Source organism: Equus asinus, chromosome X, assembly GCF_041296235.1.
Source record: "Equus asinus isolate D_3611 breed Donkey chromosome X, EquAss-T2T_v2, whole genome shotgun sequence".
Classification (NCBI taxonomy): Eukaryota; Metazoa; Chordata; class Mammalia; order Perissodactyla; family Equidae; genus Equus; species Equus asinus.
Window position 1 is genome coordinate 6,482,684 of NC_091820.1, and position 27,023 is coordinate 6,509,706.

Here is a 27,023-nt window from a genome sequence, read left to right on the forward strand (position 1 = left end):
ATGAGCTCTCTTGTCTCCCAGTGTCCCCTGCCACTCGTTTACCGAGCTCAGGAAGCCCGGCCTGCCTTGTGGGGTTTATGTCAGAGTGGTTTTCAATTAAAAGATAGATTTCTTGATCATGCTTCAAGCAAATTGTCTGAAATATTTGTCTCCCTAAATGATTTCATACTGTGAACTGCCTTTTGTAGCCACCACACATGAGAATAAACTGGCATCATTGCAAATCAGCCACATGAAAGCGAGGAAGAAGAAAAGGTAACTATTTAGCTGTTGTGTCCGAGAGAGCCCAACGGTGTGTCCTTCCAGCCCTGTCTCCAGGGATCTGACTGAATGCACCACACGTACAATTTAGCAATGTCCAAGAGTAGGAAAGGGCCCTGAGGAATCAGAATGCTTACAAAGGTAGCAACATTCATTTTATGAATTGGAAAATGTATATGTTCAGTAGCTAGGGTCGTGTGAAATTGGGCCTGATGTGAGAACGCACAGTTAAAGCACACTGTACATATTTCACTACAATTTTACAGTCATTTATAGTAATAATGATTGTTGCTTATGATTTTGCAAATTGCCATACCAGTGATGGAATAAAGGAGGCATTCCATCTTCAAGGCAGATCAACTGACACAGTAAGAATTTTAACTGGAATTAGGATATGTAGAAATTGCATAGGTTTTACTCCTAAAAAACTGGATTCCATGCATCCAAAAAGAAATTCCTTTTCCGTGGTTTCATTTACTCAACGCGCCATATGCTCTGCTGATTTCTTGGTGAGAGGAATGACTCGCTTGGTCATTCTCGTCATCCGTAAATAAATGGTCCCTATAAATAAGATATTCACTGTTGATCTAAGACTCTGTGAGTCTGCATTTGACATAATGGGAGAGATGCAAGCATGAGCAAAATGCAAAACCCGTGATGGCTCCCTCTTCCACCTACAATGTTCTAGACATATAGACTAACTGTAGGAAAGTCTGGTGTGAGTCGGTTGGAAAAAATTAATTACCATAGAAGCTCCAAAAATGTACCCAATTGCTTGTAGGTACAGTACTTTTGCTGAATAAGTTTCATACTAACTCAAAGTATTAAAGATTAACCAAATGAGGAGTTAGCATCATGTGTAATGGGTGCATTTTGTATATGCAAATTGTCATTCAAAGTGTTTGAAAGACTTCTCCTGATACGTTGTACCATCAGTTGCAAATTCCTCTTTATTCCCATTGTGCAAAAATAAATTACTACCTACCTCTCTCCAAATTATTGTAAATCGTGAATTGATGTGATCTGAAATGATGAGAACACTCACTGGCTGTGAAAGCAGTCTAGACCGTTCCCTCAAGCTCTCTGGACCTCAGCCTTTTCGTATACAATGGGAATAACAAGGAGGGCTCCTGTGAGGGTTAAGTTATATAGTGGACATAAGGGACTTTATAAAATGTACACTTCCTGTGCAAATGGGAGGGCACAAAGTTATTTTATATAGGTGAGTATGTAATCAGCCTTGCTGTTCAAGAAGTTTAATGATGAAAACCACTGATGTGTACTTCCCATGACTAAACTAAAAGATTGTGGTTAGCAAAATTTATTTGTGTTAAAAGTAACACACGTGTAGAAACTTCTAGAAGGCTACAGAAGAAGCCTACTGTTAGAGGCTGTCTTTGCACAGTGAGAGTGGGAGGACTTGGAGAGGGTTGCAAGACTTAACATTTTACCCTGATACCAGGATTTCTCAACCTCAGCACTATTGACATTTGGGGCCAGATAATCCTTTCTCTTGGGGGAGATCTCTTGTGTGTTGTAGGGTGTTGAGCAACATCCCTGGCCTCCACCCACCCGTTAGATGCCAGTAGCACCCTTCCCCCTAGTTGTGACAACCAGCAATATCTCCGGACATTGCCAGCTGACCCTTAGGGGACAAAATTACCTGCAATTGAGAACCACTTAAAATCTCCCCTGTGAACATGTATTACTTATATAATTTTAATGACATTAAAAAAATTTAACCCAGAAGAATTGAAAACTTAGTCCACACAAAAACCTGCTCACGGATGTTTATAGCAGCTTTGTTCATCATTGCCAAAGTTGGAAGCAGCCAAGATGTCCTTCAGTAGATGAATGGAGAAATAAACTGTGGTATATCCAGACAATGGAATATTATTCAACGCTAAAGAGACATGAGCTAGGAAGCCATGAAAAGACATGGAGGAACCTTAAATGCATATAACTAAGTTAAAAAAGCCAATCTGAAAAGGCTATGTAGTATATGATCCCATCTCTGTGACATTCTGGAAAAGGCAAAACAATGGAGACAGTAAAAAGATCAGTGGTTGCTAGGGGTTGGGGGAGGAAGGGATGAATTGGGCACAGCACAGAAACTATTAGTTTCAGGGCAGTGAAACTATTCTTTATGATACTATAATGGTAGACACATGTCATTATATATTTGTCCAAATCCATAGGATGCACAACACCAAGAATGAACCCTAATGTAAACCGTGGACTTCGGTGATTAAGATGTGTCAATAAGGTTCATCAGTTGTAACGCGTGTACCCTCTGATGGGGGATATTGAGATGGGGGATATTGAGAATGAGGGAGGCTATGTGTGCGTGGGGGCGGGGGGTATATGGGAAATCTCTGTACCTTCCTCTCAGTTTTGCTGTGAACCTAAAACTACTCTAAAAACTAAAGTCCATTAAAAAACAATAATTTTTAAAAGGCAAAAAACAAAGATGTCCTTTCCAAACTCATGAGATCTGTGACCCATAAAAGAGGTGGGAAGTTTTTCTGAGACTTCTTGCATTTGTGTTCTAAAAGCAGCATCTTCGGGGCTGGCCCCGTGTCCAAGTAGTTAAGTTTGTGCACTCCGCTTCGGTGGCCCAGGGTTTCACCGGTTCAGATCCTGGGCGTGGATGTGGCACCGCTCATCAAGCCATGCTGAGGCAGCATCCCACATGCCACAACTAGAAGGACTCACAACTAAAAATACACAACTATGTATTGGGGGGCTTTGGGGAGAAAAAGGAAAAAAAATCTTTAAAAGCAGCATCTTAACATACTGTGATGTTTGGATGACCGTCCCAAGGACTCCTGGTGGCAACTGTGTGAGTGTCCCAGGGACCAGAAACCTGTGCTGCAGCCCACCCCATGCTCCTGCTCCCCCTCCACTGCAGTCGTCCTTAGTGACAAAGCACAGACTGACTTCACTTCTGGACTAAAGCACTTCTTCCTTTGGGTGTTGGTTTCTAGAATCACCCTGATGGCGTTAGGAGGTTGTCTAATTTAGTAATGAGTTATGAGTGCACGACTTAATAAGTCTGACAGGATATTGCCCCAAGGCAGGGGTCGGCAAACTACTTCCCAAAGGTCAACCCAGCCCCAAGCCTGTTTTTGTAGATAAAGTTTTATTGAAACAACCCCATGACGATCATTTACATGTTGTCAGTGCTGCTTTTGAGCTAGCAGAGTTGAGTGGTTCTAACGGAGACAGCATGGCTGGAGAGTCCGAGATTCTTCCTGTTTGGTTCTTTACAGAAGAAGTGTGCTCACCCCTCCTCTGTGGCTCTGGAATTTCCCCTCTTCTGTTGCCAGATCTAGGTATGTCTCCCAACTTTTGAGGTCAATTTCAGAAAAGGGAGCGTTTGTAAATAGAGCAGCCTAACTAGACAGAGAACAGGGAACACCAAGAACATTTCATCGTAAGCGTTTTGGGAGTTCCTGAGTTTCTCTGCGTGTAAGATGCACATCATGTGTACCAGCACGTATTTATTAAAATGCCTGGCTGGTGCACTTTTTCATCAAAGATACAAAACACTATAACTTTTTCTGGTTAAAAAAATGAAAGGAGCCAGCCCTGATGGCCTAGTGGTTAAAGTTCGGCATTCTCCGCTTCGGCAGCCCAGGTTGGGTTACTGGGCATGGAACCACACCTCTCGTCTGTCAGTAGCCATGCTGTAGTGGCAGCTCACATAGAAGAACAGCTATAGACAACTATGTACTGGGACTTTGGGGAGGTGGGGAAGGAAGAAGATTGGCAACAGATGTTAGTTTAGGGTGAATCTTCCCCTGAAAATAAAAAAAAAAAAAATGGGAAAGGAAAGGAAAGCTTCAAAGATAAGGGTCCAAAAGAGAGTAGCAATATTTCAGGTTAAAAATAAGTAAATAAATAGACGAAATATTAGCAGCATTCATGATAGAGGTGCTTGGTAGAACGTCACAATTTTATGTGGGATGTTGTCCCAGGTGCTGTTGGGGCCACTGTTTGAAGGTTTCTCAAGACACAGAGTCTCAGGCTGAGATTTATGTGGGTTAGCTGGGGTTACAGATCAGCTGTGGGGGAGTGGGGAGCAGAATGGGGCTGAGCCTGGAGCTGCCATGCCTTCTGCAAAGCCATTTCTGCCCCATCCCTCCAAGTCTGCCACCCTGATCAAAGCAGAGCTTCCCCTGGAACACGTCGTCAAGAGCAGAGGCCGTGACTTGTCAGGAGTATATTCCTCAATCCCCTGGAGGCATCAAGTGAACAGCAGCATGCCCCCTCAGTGTGATCACGCGCAGACTTTGAAGGAGCTAATGGTGTGGGCTCCCTGCGGTCTGCTGCAGCAGCCCAGGACCTCTGTGCTGTGTTCCCTTCACTTAGGAATCCCTTCTTGAAGGCAGATCGGTCTCCTCCGTATCTGGGAGTCACTCCACCTTACATTTCCTCTTGTACGACTTCTTCACCTCTAGAACGTCTTCCCCACACTCACTAAGCAGGTAAGAAATGGGAGAAATCACAAAGAAGGAAAACCATAAATTGAACAGAATACATGTATTCAAAGACAATACATGTCAATAATACATGATCAATATATGTAATATATATGAGATATATGTACATACAAACATGTATTCATAGACAGAATATATACTTATTCAAAGTGGGTCTGTTATAGACAGCATAGGGTTTGGTCTTGCTTTTTTATCCAGTCTCACAATCTCAGCCTTTTAATTGGAATGGTTATACCATTTACCATCGGCTATTTGTTTTCTATTTGTACTGTTCTGGACTTTTTTCCTCCTGTTCCTGCATACGTTTGCATAAATTGAGAATTTTTATGATTCTACTTTACTATTAGCTTATTAGCTACACCTCTTTGTTGTAGTGTTGCTCTAATGTTTACAACATGCATCTTTAACTTATCACTGTCTACATTTGGGTGGTATTTCCCCCCATGTGTAAGAATAGTTACCCCTATATTTACCATTTCTGCCACTCATCATTCCTTTGCACAATCCATCTGAGCTCGTTCTCCCCCGCCTTAAAGAACTTCCATTAGTATTTCCTGTAGGGCAGGTCTACTGGCACTGAATTCTCTCTGCATTTGTTTGTCTGGAAAAGTCTTTATTTTGCCTTCATTCTTGAAAGATATTTTGTCTGAGTATAGAATTTTTGGTTGACACATCCTCTCACTCTTTAAAGATTTTATTCCATTGTCTTCTGGCTTGCATTGTTTTGACAAGAAGTTTGCAGAATTTGTTATCTTTTGCCCCTGGATGTATTTGTGTTTTTTTTCTAGCTACTTTGAAGAGTTTTTCGTTGGTGACTTGCAGGAAATTGATCATGTCGTCTTGGAGTTTTCTCTGGTGTTTATCCTGCATGGGGTTCGTTTAGCTTCTTGGCTCTGTTTTACCTTTTTAAACCTAGAATTTCCCAAACTTGTTCAATCTTGGGATCTTTGCTTTAAGTAATACATTATCATCTCTAAGAACTAGTGTTTCAAGAATGAACACTAAAATGAACCCTAACCCCACTTTGGGAAATGATGATGAAAATCAATATTTATTATTTTTGCATGTTTGTAACTCCATATTATAGTTGTAACTCCATATTGTAGGGTTGTAGAGAATTGGGTTACCCAGAAGCTCCTGAGCATTTCCCTGGTAGTATGTAGAGTGTGTAGAGATTATTAGCTTGTGAAAGGGGTACGAGCAGTATCTGTCTGGGTAACTGCCAGCTTTATGGGCATGCTCCAGTAGCAATGATTTTCCCCATCTCAAGTGGAGGTCACAAATTTACCAAACTCTTTTTCTCTCACATTTGTTCAGTAATGATCCATTGACTAGTTAATAAATGCTAAAAGAAAGTTGATGGCACACCCAAGATTACCATCTACGGATAACAGTACTGAAATGTTAATTCCAAAAAACATTCAAAATCTAAATTTTTTCTATAGCCGCTCCACAGCAAATTTTATCATTTAACTATACAGAGTGTTTTTAGAAGGAAAACATTTTAAGATGTTACTTGTTTTTAATTTACAGCTTTCTGGTATGTTTATGACATATATGCTTATTTTTAAAGAACATTAAAGACTGGGCCTTTGGAATTTGTGTACAAAATTAATGTCATTAATTATTAAGAAAACAATACATTTTTTTCTGTGTCATAAATATAACTTTAAAAGGGAAGTGGTCCCTTTGGGGTTGTCTCTATGGTTGACATATAAACAGAGACAGGTACACATTTACTACAGGGGCAGAAAATAATCTGTCTAAATAAGAGGGTATTCCAAGAGTGAGTGTTTTTAAAGATGAGATGATAAGATACGAGGAAATAATCAATGCATAGTGACTTCTTACCTCACAGTACCCATTTTCCTAGTTGGGTGAGTGAAAAGAGAAATGAGGATGATGGCCTGGTTTTAATTCCCGATGGATAAGGGCTCATCTAGAACTGCCCTACTTCTTGACACTATTATGATATTAAAAGTAACATTTATTTTTATAAGTCATTAGCATCTTGGCACACTTGCATTCATTTTAGTCAAATACTGTCATCTTTACATTTCAAGCTTCCAAAGTCTAAAAAAATTCCCGTTGGTTTTATATTTCTCCTGGAGAACACAGTCTTCCACCAGCAAAGCCTGCACTTATTGGAATGCCTAGTGAGTGTTGTATTCAAAGTTCATCAGAAAGTTGTCTTTAAAATGTCAACACATTGTTGAAAAGTCTTTCCGAGGGAAATTTGGGAGAGTTGGGCAAACCATCGCATATTGAACATGGAGTATCATCATCTTTGTGGATGCCTAGATACATGGAGGATCAAGATGAAGAAGGTGGTTCACAAAGTTTCTGCTGCCTACGGCTCAGAGCTGTGGGACAATCACGACAGTAGAGTGATGATTTAGTGTGTGTGAGCACCTGGCATGGCACTGTTGTCGGTGGTGCCTGGGATGCATAAGTGAAGACCCATCATGAGATTGTAGGATTCTTTATTTACTGAAAGAATTCAATGAGTTTAAAGCACTTAGAGCCAGGCAGACAATAGGTGCAATTACGTGTTAACTATTATTGTTTTTTAATAACTTTATTTAACCAGGTGTCACCAATCCTGTTGGATTGTGGAACCATTTTTAAGGTGATGCATACCAAACACATACTAACAATCTGGAAAATATCCTTCTGAAGAACATGCTTTGGCAAACTCTACTTATTTTAAACCTCCAGTTGCTAGGCTTCCAAATTCATTTGGTTCTAGGTTTTCCTGACAGCAACCCCACACATCCTTGTCCCCATTCTATGGAAAATGATGCAGAGGCACTTGCTGAAAAGGCCTCCTGCCCCGGGTATCTTTCCCACCTGCCCTTCACAATGTGTTAGATTCTGAGGGTCAGGAATGCTGCTGGTATGACCTAGCTGGGTAGTTCTGGCTGAGGTCTCTTGAGGCTGCAGTCATCTGATGGCTCAACTGGGGCTGCACCATCCACTTGCCTGGTGGCTCCCTCATGTGGCTGGCAAGTGGTGCTGGCTGTGGGCAGGAGGCTCCAGTTCTGCCCCATGCTGGCTTCTCCACAGGCAACTGGAGGAATTTTATTATACAAATTCGATTCTGTTTTATCAAGAGAGAGAATCAATATTTGTACAGTTAAGCATTTAATTTACGATCAATAAAAATGTATGTTTATCCTTTTGACTTAGTGATCCATATGGGCTATTTGTTTTGTTTTGTAAATTGGGCAACCAAGAAGAAAGTATTATGACAATCTATGAAAATATCCCTTAGACAATTCTTTCTGAATTTAAGATCTGCATGAAAGTGTTATTTCACCTTCTAATATTTCACAATAAAAATCAAGCAGAAGTCATGAAGAGGTGAACTTAGCGATTCTAAAATATGTTCTATTAAAATAAACTTTCCCAACCTTGGAATAATTGACATTTTGGTGTGGATCAGTCTTTCTTGTGGGGAGACTGTCCTGTGCATTGTGGGATGTTTAGCAGCCTCCTTTGTCTCCACCCACTAGTTGCCGGTAGCACCCCCCACTCCAGTTGTGACGACCAAAAATGTCTCCAGACGTTGCCTAATATTCCTTGGGATGGAGGACACACTTGCCCCTGGTTGAGAACCACTGTGCTAAAATATGGATGCATTGTGATAATCCCATGCCTTTAATAGGGATTACATGAGTGGATCAATATCAGATTTCAGTGTAAGCAGGTACCTGGACATCCAGTGTCAACTCAAGTGGTCCTGATGCATCTAAACAGAAGTATAAGCAACTCTGAACTCAAAACTTTGATGCTAAACCACCAGGGGTTAGAAAGACAGCCAGGGCTGAAGGCAAAAACAAACAAACAAAAAATAAATCCAATGCCTCCAGTTGCCTGGTATTCTTTGAAAAGCTTCTGAGTGGCAGAGTTATTTGGTTTGCTCCAAGCAGAGAAATAGTGTGTTCTTCATCTTTGAGCCAGGGCTCCATATGGATTTGGTTGACATGGGAGAAGGCTTAGTCTGCGGTGGCAGCAAGTAGGTGAACTGTTCGGACCTTACCACAGCATGTGCTTGTCACACAGACGGTGCTTGCTGTGCAGGGCTGCAGCTTTGGTCATTTGCCAGCTGTGGCTCTTGTGTCGCCAGGTTTCCCGGCTCCCTCCTGCACATCCATCCCCTGTGCCAACTGCCCTGCCTGCTTGAGCTAGACCATCAGCTCCTGTCCCCAGGTCCCCGTGTTCCCAGGTCCCAGCTCGCTCCAGCTCGGCCTCCCTCCACCTGTTCTGTTTGCATCTTTCAGTCCTGGAGACGAGGAGGCTTCCTCAAAGGACGATAAAGGTAAAACGATGTGGGGCGGTGCCCCTCCGAGGTATATACCCCAAGGGGTGGAGAACGGGCTCAAACACATACCTCTACACAAATGTTCATAGCAGCACTATTCACAAGAGCCAGAAGGGGGACACAAACCAAGTGCCCATCAGCTGATGGTTAGATAAACAAAATGTGGTCCATCCATACAATAGAAGAGTATTCAGCATAAAAAGAAATGAAGTACTGATCTATGCTACATCATGGCTGAACCTTTAAAATTTATGCTCAGTGAAAGAGGCCAGACACAAAAGGTGTTGTATGATTCCATGTATATGAAATTGTCCAGGATAGGCAAATCCAGAGAGACAGAAAGCAGACTGGCATTTGCCAGGGCTGGGGGAGGGTAGATGAGGAGTGACTGCTTCATGGGTACAAGCTTTCCTTTTGGAGTGATGGAAATATTTTGGAACTTGACAGAGGGGGTGGCTGCACAACACCATGAATGTACTAAAGGCCTTTCTACCTCCTACGTGGAAGAATTGCCCGCATACGTCTACGCTGTGTCATGCCAAGAGCTGAAAGCAACCGGAAAATTATAGTCCTTTTTATATTTATTGTTACCTTTGAGAATAAGGAATGTATTGCTTTTGTTAAAATCCTTTGCATTTCACACAAATCTCTTCCAATACATAAACTTTTTGCCAACACTGTTGATAGTGGTTCTGTCTGGGGACTAATAATGGGAAAATCAGTCTGACCAGATATTAGAAGGTCAGATTTCTCATTTTGATTTATTGTTTCTAGCAGTAAACTGATTAATTTTGACATGTTGCATAACCAGAAGAATGTTACTAACTAAAGTCATATTTCCCTTTTTTGTGTGTTTATGACACTCAGATGATGTTAATTACACTTACTGAGTTGAACAGCATATATAAAAGATAATCTTCAATTCTAAGACTCTAATTTGTAGGTTACCATCTGTTTTGGACCAAAGAATAAGAATTTGATCCTAAAGCTTTTTTCTGAACAGCTTGTAATAAGAGGTGTTTACATATTAATTACTTATTGAATTATTATGGATTTTGACGTTTTAATTTTCAGGCAATTTGGGGCTTATTGTGGTGACATCTGCTCATATTTTGATACTTTATGGTATTTAGCAATTTCATCATAAGGCTCTTTTTCTCCCATGGTGATTTACAAGCCAATCCTGAAAACAGTCATTTGCTTTCTGCTTCAGGTTACTATAAGGAGTATTGTCCTATTTCATCTCCACTACAGAATTTTTTTCATAATGAAATGTATTTCTATTTTATAGGCAAAATCAGTGTTCCCTTGTGCCTGCTTTACTCTGGTGCCCTTTAATTTCTGTTCAAAGAGTTGTAGAGGAATTTTGTTTAAATCTCATTTTTCTTTGGTAGTAGATTTTTCTTTAGTTGTCCTGCTTATTAATTTTATCTTATATATGCTTATGATGTTTTTTAAAAATGTATTGCAATGAAACTTAAGGGCCTATGAACCTGCCTATAGAATGTTTTTACTCTCCTTTCTTTTAACAACCTGACTATAAACATGAATCAGTGGGAATAATTTGCTTGAATTTCCTTAAAACGTTCCATGAGGTTCTGTATAAATTCACTAAAAAGAAACACCGTCATTCTAGCTTCGCTAGTGGATTTGAATTTTATTAAACCTGGTACCTTTTTATTAAGACTACTGAGTAAGAATTTAGAGAAAATGGCAGGCATTTAATTTCCTTAGTTCTTGAATTTGTAGATGACAGTAGATAATTTAAACTTTGTAGGAGGCTAGATTCGTTCTAACCAAAGAAATTTTATAAGGAAGAAGGTAAATATTGCTCAGTAAATGGTGATTGACTGCTTAGTGTTTATATTGACTGAAAAATACAAACAAGTTTTTCATATGAAGGATTATTTTATGAGAGAAACCTGGCTTCTTCAGAAATCAATACAAATGGGACCCTTGTGAAATGGAAATTGAGTTCAGGCAGACGTCGGAGACACTGCGGGTTCAGTTCCAGACCACCGACCACAGTCAAGCGAACATCACAATAAAGCAAATCACATGAACTTCTTGGTTTCCCAGTGTATATAAAGGTTATGTTTATACTACACCATAGTCTATTGTGTGCACTAGCATTATGTCTAAAAAACAATATACACACCTTAATTTAGAAATACTTCATTGCTAAAAAATGCTAACCATCGTCTGAGCCTTCAATGAGTCATAATCTTTCTGCTGATGGAGGGTCTTGTAAAAATCACAGTATCTGCGAAACACTATAAAACGACGTGTGCCTGTACAATAATGGAAAAGTTGGGACTTATTGGTCAGTGCCTTTCTTTTGCTTTATTTTAGGGAAGCCAAGGGGGGAAAAGATTCTACTGTTGTTTCTGTGTTTGTATGAGCACAGTATAATTAGGGTGGATATACACACACAAATATGCATGCTGTGGTTATGGTAAATGTAAGCTCACACCACGTCTAAAGTTTCTCTACTGCGTGTTTTCTTCTCTTAAAGGTGCACGCAGTTTAATTTATTAGTTGCGTGGGATACAGTCCCTAAAACAAAGATATTTCAAATGGGCAGTAATTATCATTAAATGTTAGCAGTAGTAATATCTGAGCTAAAATTAATTTTATCTACTTTGAGACTCTTTGCTCTCAGAATTTCTGCATGTACAATAATACCGACTAGTCATTTTAATTTCTCTTTTCACTTTGAAAATGAAACTGCATAGTCTGTGTTAAAGTTTAAGATGGGGATTATGAAACAATAAAATATGTTAAGTTTGAGTTGGATGAAAAAGAAAAACAATGTCATCCATTTGAAAGGGAAGACATAAAGGAATAGGAGAGGTCAGAGGTGAATAATTCCCAAAGAATGTTACGGTTTTTTTCAAGTTTCCCCGTTTCTCACCAGGCGGCTCCTGGCAGACGCTTTGTGGTTTCTCTGATTGGATGCTGGGGAGCCCACTGTTCCAAAGGTCCACACATGAAGTCACCATAAAGGTAAGCGCCCCACCTGCCACTGGATCTTTGTCCCTTTTACTGAAGTCCGTTTCAGAAGCAGAACTGCGTCTTGCCCAAACTGAACATCTTCTATTTTAAAATGATTTTTTCAGGAGGAAATTGAAAGTCTTTCTCTTTGCTGTAACTGAAGGTAGTAGATAGAGCATCATTAAATTATTATGGGCTGTATAGTCAATTCTACATGAAGAATTGGCCTTTTACTGCCTTCTAAGAATTTTGGCTACTGAGCATGCCACTACGAACTTTTCTGGGTCTTACCAGCAGAGGATGACACCTTCTAAAATCAATCTCTCCTGTCAACATTGTGAATTAAAATTTTTAAGCTGAAAAATTAATTGTAATTGGGCACCTGAGTATAGATTTTATTTGGCTCCTGTATCTTAATTCTATGCTTTATTAGTTTCTTAATACGATTTGTATCTATCTGCAAATTGATTTGCTAGTTAACCTTGAAACTTATTAGAAAAACACAGAGATTACTATTTATAGGTCTAGTGAGATGATAAGGTTTCCAGAAGAGCCACCCAACCAATCATAGGTGCACAGGTGTCTGGAGTTGAAGCCCACATCCCAAATTAAAACAATGCCCACCCCCCCCCCTTTAAAAATAAGTTCTGTAAAAGTTATCTTTGGTAAATGGGATTTTAGAGTTTGATTTTATTATTTATTTTTTGTATTTTCTGGTTCTTTAATTTTTTTTAGAAAAAAAGCCCCACAGCACTTCTGTAATTTAAAAAACCTTATACAGATAGAAATTTGGGGAAGATTTTTTTATTTATTTTTTAAAAAACCATCAGAACCAAAATGATAGACCTAAATTTAACTAAAGTGTCTTATTGAGGTATTTTTGTTTAAAACCAAATGTCTAAAAATTGTTTTAACAAAGTAAACCTGCATAAGAATCTTGATTTTTTTTAAAAAATTTAAAAACTGTAATTTGTTAATAAAAACAAAAATTTACAAAATGTTAATTAACTTGAGTGTGTGATTAGCTTTAATGTAATATAATGTTTTCAAGGTTCATCCATGTCATAGCATGACTCCTTATTTCGTTCTTTTTTGTGGCCAAATAATCTTCCATTGTACGGGTAGACCTCATTTTGTTTATCCATCCATCAATTGGTGGGCATTCGAGTTGTATTTGCCTTTTGATGGTTCTGAATAAGCTGCTGTGAACATTCGCGTACATGTTTTTGTGTGGGCGTCTGTTTTCATTTCTCTTGGGTAGGACACCTGGGAGTGGAATTCCTGGGTCGCATGGCAACTCTAACATTTTGAGGAAGCGTCAAACTTTTCCAGAGTGACTGCAGCATCAGTCAGTATTTTTCGAAATGCAGTTGAACCACATTCTAAAGGTCAGAGGGAAGATGGAAGAGGAGGTCTGGTGCTCATCAATGTTTTGATTGGGTAGTAATTTGGTACTTAGGGGACATAAGCTCCAACTGAGTTGAATTGAGCACACATTGAATTCCTCCTGTGCATGAGGCCTTGGCATGTGACTGTATGGGTGACTTTGGGGTTTTGTGTAGCCTTTGATAACTCGTTGTGCAGTTCATACATGCAAATGGCCATTGGAGATTATGCTGGGAAATGGCACTGTGTGGCTTACCTCCCACAGTACCTACTGCACAGCAATAAGATTGGGAGTCACCTGTAAATCACTTGCCCTTTCTCTCTGTATTGGGGGCTGTGCATCAGAAAGTGAGGGCTAATAACTCTTTCCAGTAGACTTACCTAGTTTTGACACGGGTCCTCCTTTGAAAGCCACTCCCAGCAGACCGTGGCAGGGGTGTTTTCTTGGCTCTCAGTTTTAAAGTGGTTGGTATGTTCATGAGGAACATCAGCATTTTGGGGGCATCACCTTTAGCTTATCAGGCAGGAAGATTTCCAGCCTGGAAGCGACAAGGCATTTATTCTCTAGTGTAGAAACTGGGAAATCTTCGAGAGAGCTGGGAGCATTGAGAGAAGGGGTGGCGAACACTTTCTGTCCAGGGCCAGAGAGTAAGTAGGTTAGGCTTTGTGGGCCGGCTGGTCTCGGCTGCAGCCATTCAGCTCTGCCGTTGGTGTGTGAAAGCCGCTATTGATTGTACATCAGTGGACAAACATGGCTGAGTGCCAATAAAACTTTATTTCTGGACACTGGAATTTGAATGTCATATCAATTTCATGGGTCATGAAATACGATTCTTTTGATTTTCTTTCAACCGTTTAAAAATGTAAAGACCATTCAAGCTCACAGGCCTTGAAAAAGGAAGCAGCAGGCCAGAGTTGGCCTGTGGGCCACAGTTTGCGGACCTTGCCCTAGAGGAACACACGTCCTTTTATTTCTGCCTCTTCTCACTGCCCCCCTTTGAGCTGAAGGACATCTGGAGGTGCAGCTCTGCAGGCTCGTGATATGCTTAAAAGAGAGTGCAAGCTGCACTTACTTGGCGAAGGTGCCACAGATGTTTGGGGAGCCAGGACTTTGAGGAAGTGGAGGACCTTCCTGCCCGTCATGAGGAGAGGCTCTGGACCTGTGTAACAGCCCTGACCTGGGTTCTCAGCCAGAGGCAGGCCTCCCACCCCCAGGGGACGTTTGGTCAAGTCTGAAGATATTTTTCAGAGGGAGGGGTGCTACTGGCATCAAGTGGGTAGAGGCGGGGGATGCTGCTGCACACCCTACAATGTATAGGACAGCCCCACAGCAAAGGTTTATGTAGTCTCAAATGTCAGTAGTACTGAGATTGATAAACGCTATTCACTGCTACTGTTAGTATTTTATTTTGTATTTTCAGTTTTATCAGTCATGGCTGTGGAAATTTAAGCCACTGAGCATTTGATTACAAAACTGGGTTCCTATGTTTGCTGACGTAAACACGAGGTCACTGGACTCTTATCTAATACTTGGGTTCATAATGCTTTAAGTGTTTTCCCCTTTTTTTCCTTGAGGAACATGGTCCCTGAGCTAACATCTGTTGCTACTCTTCCTCCACTTTGCCTATGGGACACCACTACAGCATGGCTTGATCAGCGTTATGTAGGTTTGCACCCGGGATCCAAACCCACAAACCCTGGGCCACCGAAGCAGAGTGCACAAACTTAACCACTATGCCACCAGGCCAGCCCCAGGTGTTTTCCTTTTAAAAAAAATTTTTTATTCATTTAAATTGAAGCTTCAAAAACTACTATAACACAAGATTTATGAGATTCAGGCCACCTCAGTGGGTGAGGCATCTCCTGCCTTTATATCTACAGAGAAAGCTGCAGGGTTTATTTTTCAAAACTCCAGGAGACATATTTTATGAGTAAATGAGCTTGCTTATGACTCCACCTACTGCAGGAAAAGGAATCATCAAGGCCAAAATAAATCCTGCGTATGTGGGTGAAAATCACAGTGTTTTAGAGGTTTCATACCAGCCTGGGTGTATTCCTGAAATTTGAGGGCCAAGTGCACATTGTGGACAAACTGTTTGCAACTTCTCAGTCTTAAAGATAATTAAAATCTGTAAATTAATTTACAAGTTAATTGGAAGTGTTAGCTTAAAGACCAAAGTCCTTAGGAAAACAGGACAGGCTACTCTTATGTGGAAGCAATAGCTGTCATTGTCTTCTAAGGCAGTCTGCTTTGAAATCTTGGGTCCATAAACGTGCACTTAACTATGTAGAGAGGAGAAGAATATAAAAGGAAAATTGTGCTGTTAGTCTTATGTACATTGTCTGCCTTATATGTGATATGGACTTTCATACCGGTGGTTTGCTGTTACTAGGTTGAGCATTTTTAGGAAGACTTCCTTCTGGGTCTCCTTGCCCCACAGGCAGAGAAAATGTGCAGAGTAGTTAGGCTGGTGAGTTCAGAGGGTTTGAGAGAGAACCTGGTAGCCACTCAGGAGGCATGGGAGGTAACTCCAGGACGCCTTTTCTGTCATGTCAGCATCTGCTGCTGATATACACAGGGATTTTGGATGAAGGCCCCAGCCAGCCATTAATTAACCCTGAAGGGCAGTCAGACACAGAAAGGACCCTTTCTGAATACCTCACCCTGGGGATGTTTTCTTATTCCTTGAAGAGCAGCATTATTTTTCTAACACAAGACCCACCCCCCCGTTCTCTCAACCCTGTACTCTCATTTCCTACTTAGAAGTGCTGAGTTGTTCTCACACTGATTATTTCTGAAGACATTGCCAGGTTTTAATTACATTTTAATGAATGTGAGAACAGTTCATGCTCATAGGAGAAAATTTGGAAAATACAGAAAGGCACACACACATCCTCAGATATAAGCGTAGCATAATCCCACCTCTGAAGATAGGTGTGAGAGTATTTCAGGGGGTATCTTCCATTTGTGTGTGTGTGTGTGTGTGTGTGTGTACAAAACAAAATTTAGTGGCTGCACATTGCATCTTGAAACCTACTTTTTTCACATAGCACTATATCATGGACATTTTCCCCGGTCATGAAAATTCTTTTAAGGACTGTATCTGATGGCACTGGTTTATGCCCATATTTAAATGGCGGTGCTACTGCTAGGCATATGAACTCTGGTAATAAAGTAATATAGTTATAATTTTGGATTATAATATATAATATTTATAAATTTGGACCATTTGACTCAAAGTAAATAAATATAACTGTAAAATTAGTGAAAAATCTTATCTTTTGGGAGAACTTTTTCTTACTGTAAAATAATATACATGAACTCATTGGTAAATGAAGATAATTCCATGAAAGAAAGCAACCGAGATGAACCAGTGTTAATATTGTCATGTATTTCCCCCAATCTTTTCTATGTATATTATTTTCCTATAATTAGGATCAAACTGTAAATGTTTAATCATATTGTCATTGGACAACAATGTTTCCAGAGCTACATCCTGGCTCAGTTACAGTTACGCAGGAGGAGGATATGTGCAAAGTGATAAATCAGCCTGCTTCATCTCCAAAATAAAGTGGTCCTCAAGCAGAGTTTAGGAAAGGATTTCGATGCGAATGTTGATACGTACATCAAAAATTTCATCTTAAACCGACCACTGATGGTGGAATAAAAATGAGCTCAGTTCCTGTGTGCAGAGATAAAGCGAACAGCGAGGTCAGAGACCACTGCGTTAGAGTCGACAGGGGATTTCTTCGTGTCCGTGGAGAAGCGCAGAGAGAAAAGTGCCTTTTGATGATGAGGTCATTTCGAGCAAATTTGCCAGCTGCTCTGGCTCTCAGTCCTCAGTCTGCATGGAAACAAGGCCCGGAGACCTGAGCCTTATCCAGAAGATTACTTTAAGCGATGGATTCTTCCAGCATGCTCGCCAACAGGCTAATAACAGAAACGAGAAATGAGACAAACTTTCTTCCGTCCCTGGAGAAACAAAGGGCTGCTTTAACAGATTTTAAGAGCTCATTTCATAATGGGGCAGATTGTGAAAAGAGCAGCTTTCTGCTGAAGTGGGATGCGATGCGCACCACATTCCACCCCCCCGCCCCCCCCCCTCCCCAAATCAGCGTGTGTGGAGTTCGCTGTTCCGAACAACGCTCTCCCCCTAGGGGCCAGGCGCGCACTCGCCCTTTGGTTTTTAACCACCAGCGCCAACTCTCAAGTCGGTCTCTTGTGATTATATCTTTTAAGATAATTAAATAGCAATTAAGATTTTGTTGTTTTGGTGTAGTCCTCTCCCTTCCCAGAGAACAAAAGCATATTAAATACTATAAATATAAAATAAAATGAAACTCTTAAATGGCACTTCTCTTGGCGACTGAATTTTGAACTATTTTGTGAAGGGAACCGTGATTCATAGGAGCTTTTGCCACCTTGAAATTAAATCGTAAAAAGAAGAAATACTGTAAATAATTTTCCCTTCAGTTTCTTGGCGGCTTTAACCCCAAACTATTATTTATGTTGGAATACTTAGCTCTAGTGGGGAAACTCCAGAAATGTCACCAGCCTGCACCAATTTCTTCTTTAAGCAGAACTGAGGGAATGTTGTGGCTTTAAACTGAGGTGGAAGGCGGTTATCTGCTTTTTGCGCAATCACAGCTCCAAAGACCTCAAATCAGCCTAATTGAAGGTGTCTCAAATTAAAACTGGGTCAGGCAAGAAAATAAACACAATTGCACTAATTAAGAACTCGTTCCCTGCCCTCCCCCCGCTTTTGTTCAAGGCCAAGGAGGATCTACCAATGCCGCAGAAGCTTTCTTTTATCCTAGAACTGGAGAGGCCGGAAAACATCCACTGGAGTTCTCAGAACTCGAGGCTGGAAACAGATGCCTTTCCAGAAACCAGCTAGGTGTTAAAACATGAGTTGTGTCTCCAGCTCTACATATTAGAAAAGAAATACCCCATCATGGTTTCTGGGGCTAGTGCCTTTTTTTGACGGGCTTTTTTTATAAGCACCACCTTGCCTGTTGGGAAGTCACCCATTAACCATTCCGAGGAGACCAGCTCTGAGTCGCTCTCTGGCGCGGGTGGTGTGTTCTCCTTGTCCCTCCAGAAGGCCTTTTCAGGGCGCTCCTCGGGGCTGCTTGCCGTTGACTGAATAAGAGGAATAGCTAGCACATCTTGGATCTCTTCTGAGCATGGGGCCCTGCTCTGAGAAGTGATGTAAAAGCACTTAACCCTCACAGCCTCTCCCAGGTATAGGGGCTGTTGCTGTCCTCAATTTAGAGCGGGAGAAACAGCCACAGCACCTGCCGTGCGAGCCACAGCTAGAAAGGGAAGGAGACACGATGAGAAATCAGGCTGTCTGGCTCCTCGCCAGATGGTTTTTGTTTTGTTTTCCCTGCTGCTTACAAATCAAAAGCCCTTTCAGAAGTTAACTCTGTATTGGAGGAAGCATTCCGATCCCTGGATTGTAAATTGTTAGAAATTTAGAGAGAAAGTGAATCTGTGATCAGAAAACAGAGAGCCAGAGCTTAATCAAAGTTTCCCTGTTGGAAAAAAAATGATGCATAAAGAAAAATAGAGGATTGGGCTACCAAGAATTGTTTGTAATTCCCTGGATCTTGAGGCTCTTCTCACTCTCTGTCGTCCTCTGAGAAGAGGTGTGCAGACACCTATATTGATTACAAACACCTGGGGGCGGGGAGGGTCCGCAAGGCTCTGGGTGCAGGTGTGTCGTGTTGTCTGTATGTATCTGGATGCCTTCTCCTTAGAGAACAAGAAAGATCTGGATGCTGAAAGACAAAATCAGTATTTGATATTCTTATGAAAACACTGATAAGTTTGTAGAAAGATTTTACATAGGCGATTTGAAAAAGCAAAGCTCTTATGGTGCATTTTAAATGATCACTTTTAATAGCTTGGCGGTTTCCTTCAAGCCATGTCTGTGAGCTAGCTCCACATTGCTGGACAGCTTTATAAATGGAGTTCCTTTCAAATACAAAATGCTTATTTTTCCTCTGTAGCAGTGGTTCTCAACCAGCAGCAGTGCAATTTGCCACATCTGGCAGTGTCTGGAGAGGTCTTGATCATCACAGCTACGGGGGTGGGGGAGGTTGTACTGGCGTCTAGTGGGTGGAGGCCAGGGATGCTGTTGAGCATCCTCTGGTGCACAGGACAGCCCCACTGCAGACAGCCGTCTGGCCCCAAGTGTCAAAAGTGCTGAAGCAGAGAGAACCTGGTAGTTACATTATACTGTTTCTGAACACGCGACATGACAGAATAAGAGAGAAAGGGGTTAGAGGTGGTGTCTGAGTCTGTTCAGGTTGCTATAACAAACACTGCAGACTGGGCTGCTTAACCAACAGACGTTTATTTCTCACAGTTCTGGAGGCTGGGAGTCCAAGATCAAGGCCCCAGCAGCCTTGGTGTCTGGCGAGAGCTGGCTTCCTGGTTCATAGACTGCCTTCTTCTCACTGTGTCCTCACACACAGAGAGAAAGCTCTCTGGGGTGTCTTTTATAAGGGCATTAATCCCATCATGAGGGCTCCACCCTCAAGACCTGATCACCCCCAGTGGTCCAACTATTCACCATGGGGAGAACCTAAAACTCTGAATTCATCATTGGAACTGAGTCGTCATCATAACGGCAACACTCAGCATCACCAAGAGTCTGTTCAGAGCGACAGGATTCTGTAATTTATATTTTTGTTCTTGTTTACTTTCTCCTCAAATAATACTTTATTTTTTCATTTGGTTAAGCTCTGGTTTCATAGCTTTTTATTTAGTCTCTAATATTTTCCTAATGCTGTTTATGAGTGAACTCCCTAGAGTTCAAGCAGAAATTCCAGGACAAATTTATATTTTGACTGATACAGAAATATCACCAAATCAAGTAAAGTCGTTGAGTATTTTTGCATGGCAAAGTTCTGGTGACTACAAAATAAAATTTTGTGGAGACTATAAAGTGAGACCTGGAAGGACCCAGGAGCAGCTGTGTTAGTTATTCACTGCCGTCGAACAAACCACCACAAACTCAGCAGCTGGAAACAACATGCTTATTTTCTCCCAGTTTTCTTGAGTCTGGGGTCTGGGTACGGCTTTGCTGGGTCCTCTTCTTAGGGTCACGAGGCTGCAGGCAGATGGTGGCTGGGCTGCATCCTCATTTGGAGCTTGAGGGGGGATCTACTCCCAAGTTCACGTTGTTGGCAGAATTTCAGTTCCTTGTGGTTGTCAGACTGAGGCCCACAGCTTCCTGAAGGCTACCCCCTAGTCCCCTGGGCAGTTCATGCGATGGCAGCTTTCATCTTCAAGGCCAGCAGGAGAGCTTTCCCTCCAGTCTGCTCAGTCAGAGTCTTATGTAATGTAACATAATTATGGGAGTCACAACTGGTCACCCTTGCCGTGTAATGGAACCTTACCAAGGGAGTGGCACCCTTCTCCTTTGACATATTCTGTGGGGTAGAAGCAAGTCACGGGTCCTGCGCACATTCAAGGGGAGGGGATTATATCAAGGTGGGACTCACTGGGGGCCATCTTGAGTATGACCTTTACAACAACCTTTGGTTCAAATCCTCCCAGCTTGAATGCATACTTTGTCCTTTTATCTTTTTCCTAAAGCAAGCAAAAACCTAATTCTCATTTGATGATAAAGTTTTGCCGCCAATAAAGATGCCTGAAAATGTGTAACATGGACTCTGAAGACAGTTCCCAAACAGCCTAAAATGTTGGTATTGGCGACATCATTGAACAAAGTTGTTGCCTTTCTTGGCTACTGCCATTTGGAGTGACCACTCTTATTGCTCTCTGAATCCTGCTTCGTCCATGTACAAGAGTTCTACTACTTGATTGACTTTTGTTCTCTGTGGGCTGGCTTGTTCATGGGTCTAACCAGAGGATCATTATGGAAAAACTCAGACTCTATCTTCTTGGCTACCTCAGACATAGAGGCTCCCAAAATTCTCACTATTCCCCCTAACCTCCCAAGTTTCCTCCTGCAGTGAGTTTGGTGGCAAAATATAAATGATATAGGCTTCCTGACTTCCTGAGACCTGGCCTCTTTATGGAAATGATGTCAAGGTGACATACACATTTCCTTAGCTCCTCCCTGATCTTTGTCCTCTTTCTCAGTGCTGCATACACTCTGGAGGTAGAGTGACCATGGAGTTTGTCATGTAAACTTTTATGAATGGAAGGTACCAGAACAACAGGTGCAGCTGGACCATGTGGTCACCCTTCCTAGGGATGCTGACATGACCACTTGTCTACTCAGTAATGTTCTCCATCTGTCTGGAAAAGCACTCAGGGTCTAGGCCAGCTGCCTCTGTCAAAGAGCATCTCCAGATTCCAGTCATGCTCCTTATCACGTGCTTTGTGATCATAATGCACACGAGATTTTTTTTTTCTTTTTGGTGAGGAAGATTTGCCTGAGGTAACATCTGTGCCAGGCTTCCTCTACTTTGTGTATGGGATGCCTCCACAGCGTGGCTGATGAGTGGAGTAGGTCTGCACCCGGTATCTGAACCACAAACCCAGGCAGCTGAAGTGGAGCATGTGGAACTTGAACCACTCGGCCAAGGGACTGGCCCAAGTGCATACATGATTTTTATTGAATAAAAAGTCGATTATTTGTTTTCATTTTGTTGCCCGTGTATTTATCTTCATTAGTGTGGTTTATACCTGACTGTGTCTCTGCCTTATAAAATACACCAATACTTCTTTTTACAAATTTTGTGTAATCACATAATCACAAACTAAAATATGAATCAGGCGTTAATTACCATCATGGGTATTATTTGTTTCAATTGTCTCAAGAAGAATGTATTTTAAAAAAACATAGGCAGTGATTCAAAACTCTCTTTCCTCTTTCTCTCTTGCCTTTCTAACAGAAGGTGGCTCCCACTTCATAAAGACCTCGTCGCCGCGAGGTGAGGCTAAGATGAGCATAACCAGTGACGAGGTGAACTTTCTGGTATATCGCTATCTCCAAGAGTCAGGTAAGAGGGTTGGTTTTCTGTTGGTAGGAATCTCATCTTCCACATGCTACATGCAGAGCCATCAATCATTGATCAAAAAACCGGGCTATACCAAAAGAAGAGCTAAGAGCATTCTTATTAAGAGTGTTCAAAGGGAGAAGAGAAGATTCTGGGGCTGACCCATCCCCGGGGTAGGATGAGGGAGTATGTCCTTTCTTCCCTTGACATTTCTGTTCAGATGAAATCAGATTGGAATTAACATCAAGAGCAGTTGTGATAGACATGGAAAGCGGGGAGCAATTTGGTGCTCCTGGCCTCTGCCATGGTGAGGGCATTTATGGGCTGGTGTGTATACATACATATGGTGTATGTGTATATGTAGTGAATATACATGAATGAATATACATGGGGATTTCACGTCGCATTATTCATGGAAGGTGTACCTTCTTTCTATTTAGGTATTAGGTCATTTGGATCAACTAAAGCTGATTAAAATAGAAGCTGATATAAAAAATTGATATACAAAACAAAATATGTACTACTTGACACCTGTCAATCAGGGAAATCACTACCACCGCTCTGATACCTTAGCCTCGGAACTTAGGGGAATCGCTCATCTGGAGATGTTCTTGCGTCACAGAACTGACAGATTCTCAGAGGTGTCTGCAAGTGAAAATTCCATGTACCAAACCCTGCTTCCCTGTAAACTTTCAGCATTCAATTCGAGATTCTTTCCTTTTAGAAACACCTCTGCACAAAGATAGGATGAAGGCAAAAATGCAGTGAAAATGTGTGAGCAAAGCCCAAGCTGCAACTGTTGTCCCTGTGCTTGTGTGTGTGTGTCAGGATAGATAAAGGGTGTGAAAGAAGAAAAGAGCTTCTGCGCCGAACCCCGCCAAACCCCATCCCTGGGGCCCCGGGGCACCAGCCTTGCTGGCCTCTTTGAATAAACACAGAGATCTCCATCCCTCCCCTAGAAAGGCCAGCCTTCCTTATTTAGGGTTTGTTTACACGTCTCTCACATTTGTTGGTAAAGTTTCCATCACCAGGCAACTGAGAAGGAGAGCTGGGAGACAGCAATGCATAGAATTTCATCAGTGTCGATTTTATGTAACATCTCCTCAATTCCTGTCCTAATTTGTCAGTCCTTACAGTGAAGCGCCATACTTTGAGTTGGTATTTAAGAAAGAGATTATTGCCCTTTCTTCTCATGATCATGCGTATCCTGGAGTTGATTGGAGTCACCCACGAGGACATTTTCAAAACAAGAAGGGAGAGAAGAAATGCCCAATGTTTAAGTGTTCATTTTGGGATTGTTTTATATGTTTATCTCAAATCCTAAAGTTTGGGTTAAGCAGATATTCCTTGAGCTCCCACCAGGTACAAAGAGCACGTTCTCCTCAGCCTATTAATGTCTCTTTTCTAGTTGAAAAAGGAAAAAAGAAAAAAAGAAAACACGTCCTTTGCTCCTGCTTCCCCTTCAAGCATCTGCTCTCTCTGCCTCTTAGAACCATCAAACTCCTTACAAATAAGTCCTGTGTTCCGTTAGGTGATTCACTCCTCAACTCCTCCCAATCTGGCTTTCTCTGCTAGAAGTTGACAGGAAGTTCTCTGTTGCCAAGTCTTACTTCAGTTGTTGTGATCCTTATGTTGTGTGTACAAGAAAGTGGGTATGCAAGGGAGAGGGGTGATGACCTTGCGGGTTGGGGGACAGCTGGTTCTCCAGTAGATCTGCTCTTTGCCTCGCCGACCAGGGGTTAGACCCAGAACATCCCACCCTACCTTCGGGTGCAGTGAGGGACAAGTGCCCTGGCACCATGGGGTTCCTGGTGCTAGCCACCTGAGCTCGTGGCAAGAGTCCTGCCCCTCTGCTCTGGAGCCAGCAGACCCAGTTCCTGTCAATCCTTCTGTCTCCACCAGCTTCTCCCTTCGTCTTGTCCCCCATGTATCAGTTGTATTGGTTAGGATGCTTTGAGCTGCAAGTAAGAGAATCCCCAATGGGACGTTTACATCTTGGATAGTGGGAAGGCAAGGTGTTGAAGATGACACTTTCCTGTAAGTGTTATGAGAATCCAGGTCACATCTCTTCAAACTCAGGGAAGAATCCCAAAAGTGGACTTCTTTCCTTCCTCTGCCCCCAGAGGCAGAATTCAGACCATCTTAGATCCTTCTCTGGCTTTCACCCAACTGTATATTCTGCAACCTTTAAGGAAGATGGGATTTCATTGCTGTCATTGTTAGTTGTCTGAAGCAAGGGCCTTGCCTGGAAAAGGACTCAATAGTGCTGATTTGTGATGTCTCACAGTAGCAGGTTCGTGGCAGTCTGAAAGATGAAACTGGATAGTAGTCAAGGCTTTTAATTAAGTGGTAAGAAAGTTGAATTGCCAGCCCCAGCACCAAAATGGCCTGGTTGATTTTTGCATGAGTTACGGCCATCTGCCTTTGATGGGTAAGAGTCCATTGGCCTCTGTCTTATGGGGGTGAATTGTGTTGTCTGGGCGATTTTGAAGAGGCAGATTGTGGCAGGACGCTCTTCCCACTGAGCCCTAAGCTCGCCTCGGGATCTGAGATGGCAAGAAGCAAGGGAGCGAGCCCTGGGCATGTGTTTCAGCCTGCACAGGCTTCTGCCAGCAGCTCCTCTAAATATTGGATGAGGCATGAGTTGTTGTCCCTGCTTCTTTCTGAGTATGGCATGGGAGACCAACCTCCATTTCAACTCTGTATGAAAAGTGGGAAAATTTAATAAGTGAGGCCCTGTGAGCATATTAAATATTTCCTCTGGGGTTTCATCCCCAAATCCAAATTATAAACCTTTTCTCCCAGATTCAATTGGGCAGGGACCCAATGGACACTAGCTTTGGTGGAGGATGGCCCTTTACGCAACCAGGGAGGTTACCCACCGGCAGGTGCCCAGACTCTGGGGAGAAAGCTGAATGAATGGGTTTGGTGATTTGTCATAAAAAAGTGAGTGTCTGTGTTATGTCATGTACACAGGGCCGACTCCATGACTGATGGATGGAGAGAAGGTCTCTTGTGTAGCTGGGTCAATGTCACAATCTATTGTGGAAAGGAGAGAAGGTCTGGGGCTTTGAGGCCAGATTTTCCACAGCTGTTAAATGATGGCGAGTCTCTTATTGGTCTCAACTAGCAACCTTGAAGAAGACACATCTGACCTTTCCTTGTCAAACATGGCTGCTTCTCCATCTCGCCCCAACTTCATCTCTTACATCTTTTTTTTTTAAAAAATTAAGGTATAATTTTCATGCCCTAAAATTCACCTTTTTTAGAGTACAGGTTTGCAACGTTTGCCAAGTGTTTACAGTCTCATAACCACCAGCACAATCAGGATATGGAACAGTTCCAGCACCCCGAAAAAGCCCCCCTGTGCCCCTCATAATCAACCCCTCCCCCTACCACAGCCCCTGACAGCCACCGCTCTATTTTCTGTCCCTATGGTTTTGCCTTTACAAGAATGTCATATAAGGGGAAGTTACAGCATGCAGCCTTTAGTCTGGCATCTTTCACCCCGCATAATGCATCTGCGGTTCATTTGTGCTGTTGCACACATCAGTAGTTTGTTCTTTATTGCTAAATAGTACGTGTTCCTTTTTAAGGATGCGTGGCAGTTGGTTTGTCCCAGTCTCCTGTTGGAGGACATTTGAGTTGTTTCCAGGCTTTGACGACTAGGACTGAAGCCACTAGAAACATTTGCGTACAGGTTTGTTGTGTGCACGTAGGTTTTTGTTTCTCTTGGGTCGATGTCTAGGAGCAGGATTGCTGGGTCATGTGGTAAGTGTAGGTGTAAGTTTATCAGAAGCCAGCGCCCCCTTGCAGTCTCTCTGGGTAGCGAGGCACTTCGTGCGCATCAGTGCCTTCGTAGATGGGATTTGAGTTGTAGAGCTGCTGGGTGCCTGTAGTGTGGGGCCTGTTAGAAAGTAGGTAAAAGGACATCAGCCCTGGCAGATGAATCTGCAGGATACTAGTGACAGTTTACACTTCCTCTTAGGGTTTAAAATTAGCCTTTGTGAACCTGCATGGGACCACAGTTTCCGCCACTGACTTTCGTCCAGATCTGCCGAGTGAGAGAGCGTCCACATTTGCACACCTTTTCCTCTTTCAGCAGTGCAACTTTCTGCATAAAAATAGAAAACTCTGCAGCCCAGCCAACCCTCCAGGGATAAGACCGGGCGTCTGAGCAGGACCTGTGTTCATCTGTGGGGCTCCCAGAGAGACAGCAGGCTTGCTGCGGGTGGGGCCCTAGGTACAGCCGATGCTGAGGCTTTCTGTGCATTTATGTGCCCACACATCCAAGCTATTGAAGTCATGGAAAACCTGGGGAAGTATTTCCCCATCTCAAGTTTTGTGACTGATCCACCCACTAGCAAGAACAGGCAGACGCTTCAGGAAAACCACTTGACCGCTGGGGTGTGGCTGTGCCAATGGAAAGAAACACACACGCGAAATCGAGTTTCACTGATGTTCTGTCAGGTGAGGCTGTGTTACTGGGTTGCGTGTCCCCGATGGCTGTCATTTTAAACATTTTAGATAAAGAAAGGAGCCATCATAACGGTAGGTAGTAAAAATTCATT

At 42.2% G+C, this 27,023-nt stretch overlaps 1 protein-coding gene across 7 annotated transcripts in view; it reads left to right on the forward strand.

Annotated features, from left to right (window-relative positions):
* The window catches only part of TBL1X (transducin beta like 1 X-linked), a 210,339-nt gene that overhangs the window by 137,865 nt on the left and 45,451 nt on the right, over positions 1–27,023 (forward strand). For all 7 annotated transcript variants that reach the window (XM_014828024.3, XM_014828023.3, XM_044768167.2 and 4 more), the window contains 2 exons: positions 12,008–12,096; positions 22,348–22,455. In XM_014828024.3, coding sequence (XP_014683510.1) covers positions 22,398–22,455 — 58 coding nt within the window. In that variant the 5' untranslated portion in view covers positions 12,008–12,096; positions 22,348–22,397. The remainder of the gene's footprint in view (positions 1–12,007; positions 12,097–22,347; positions 22,456–27,023) is intronic.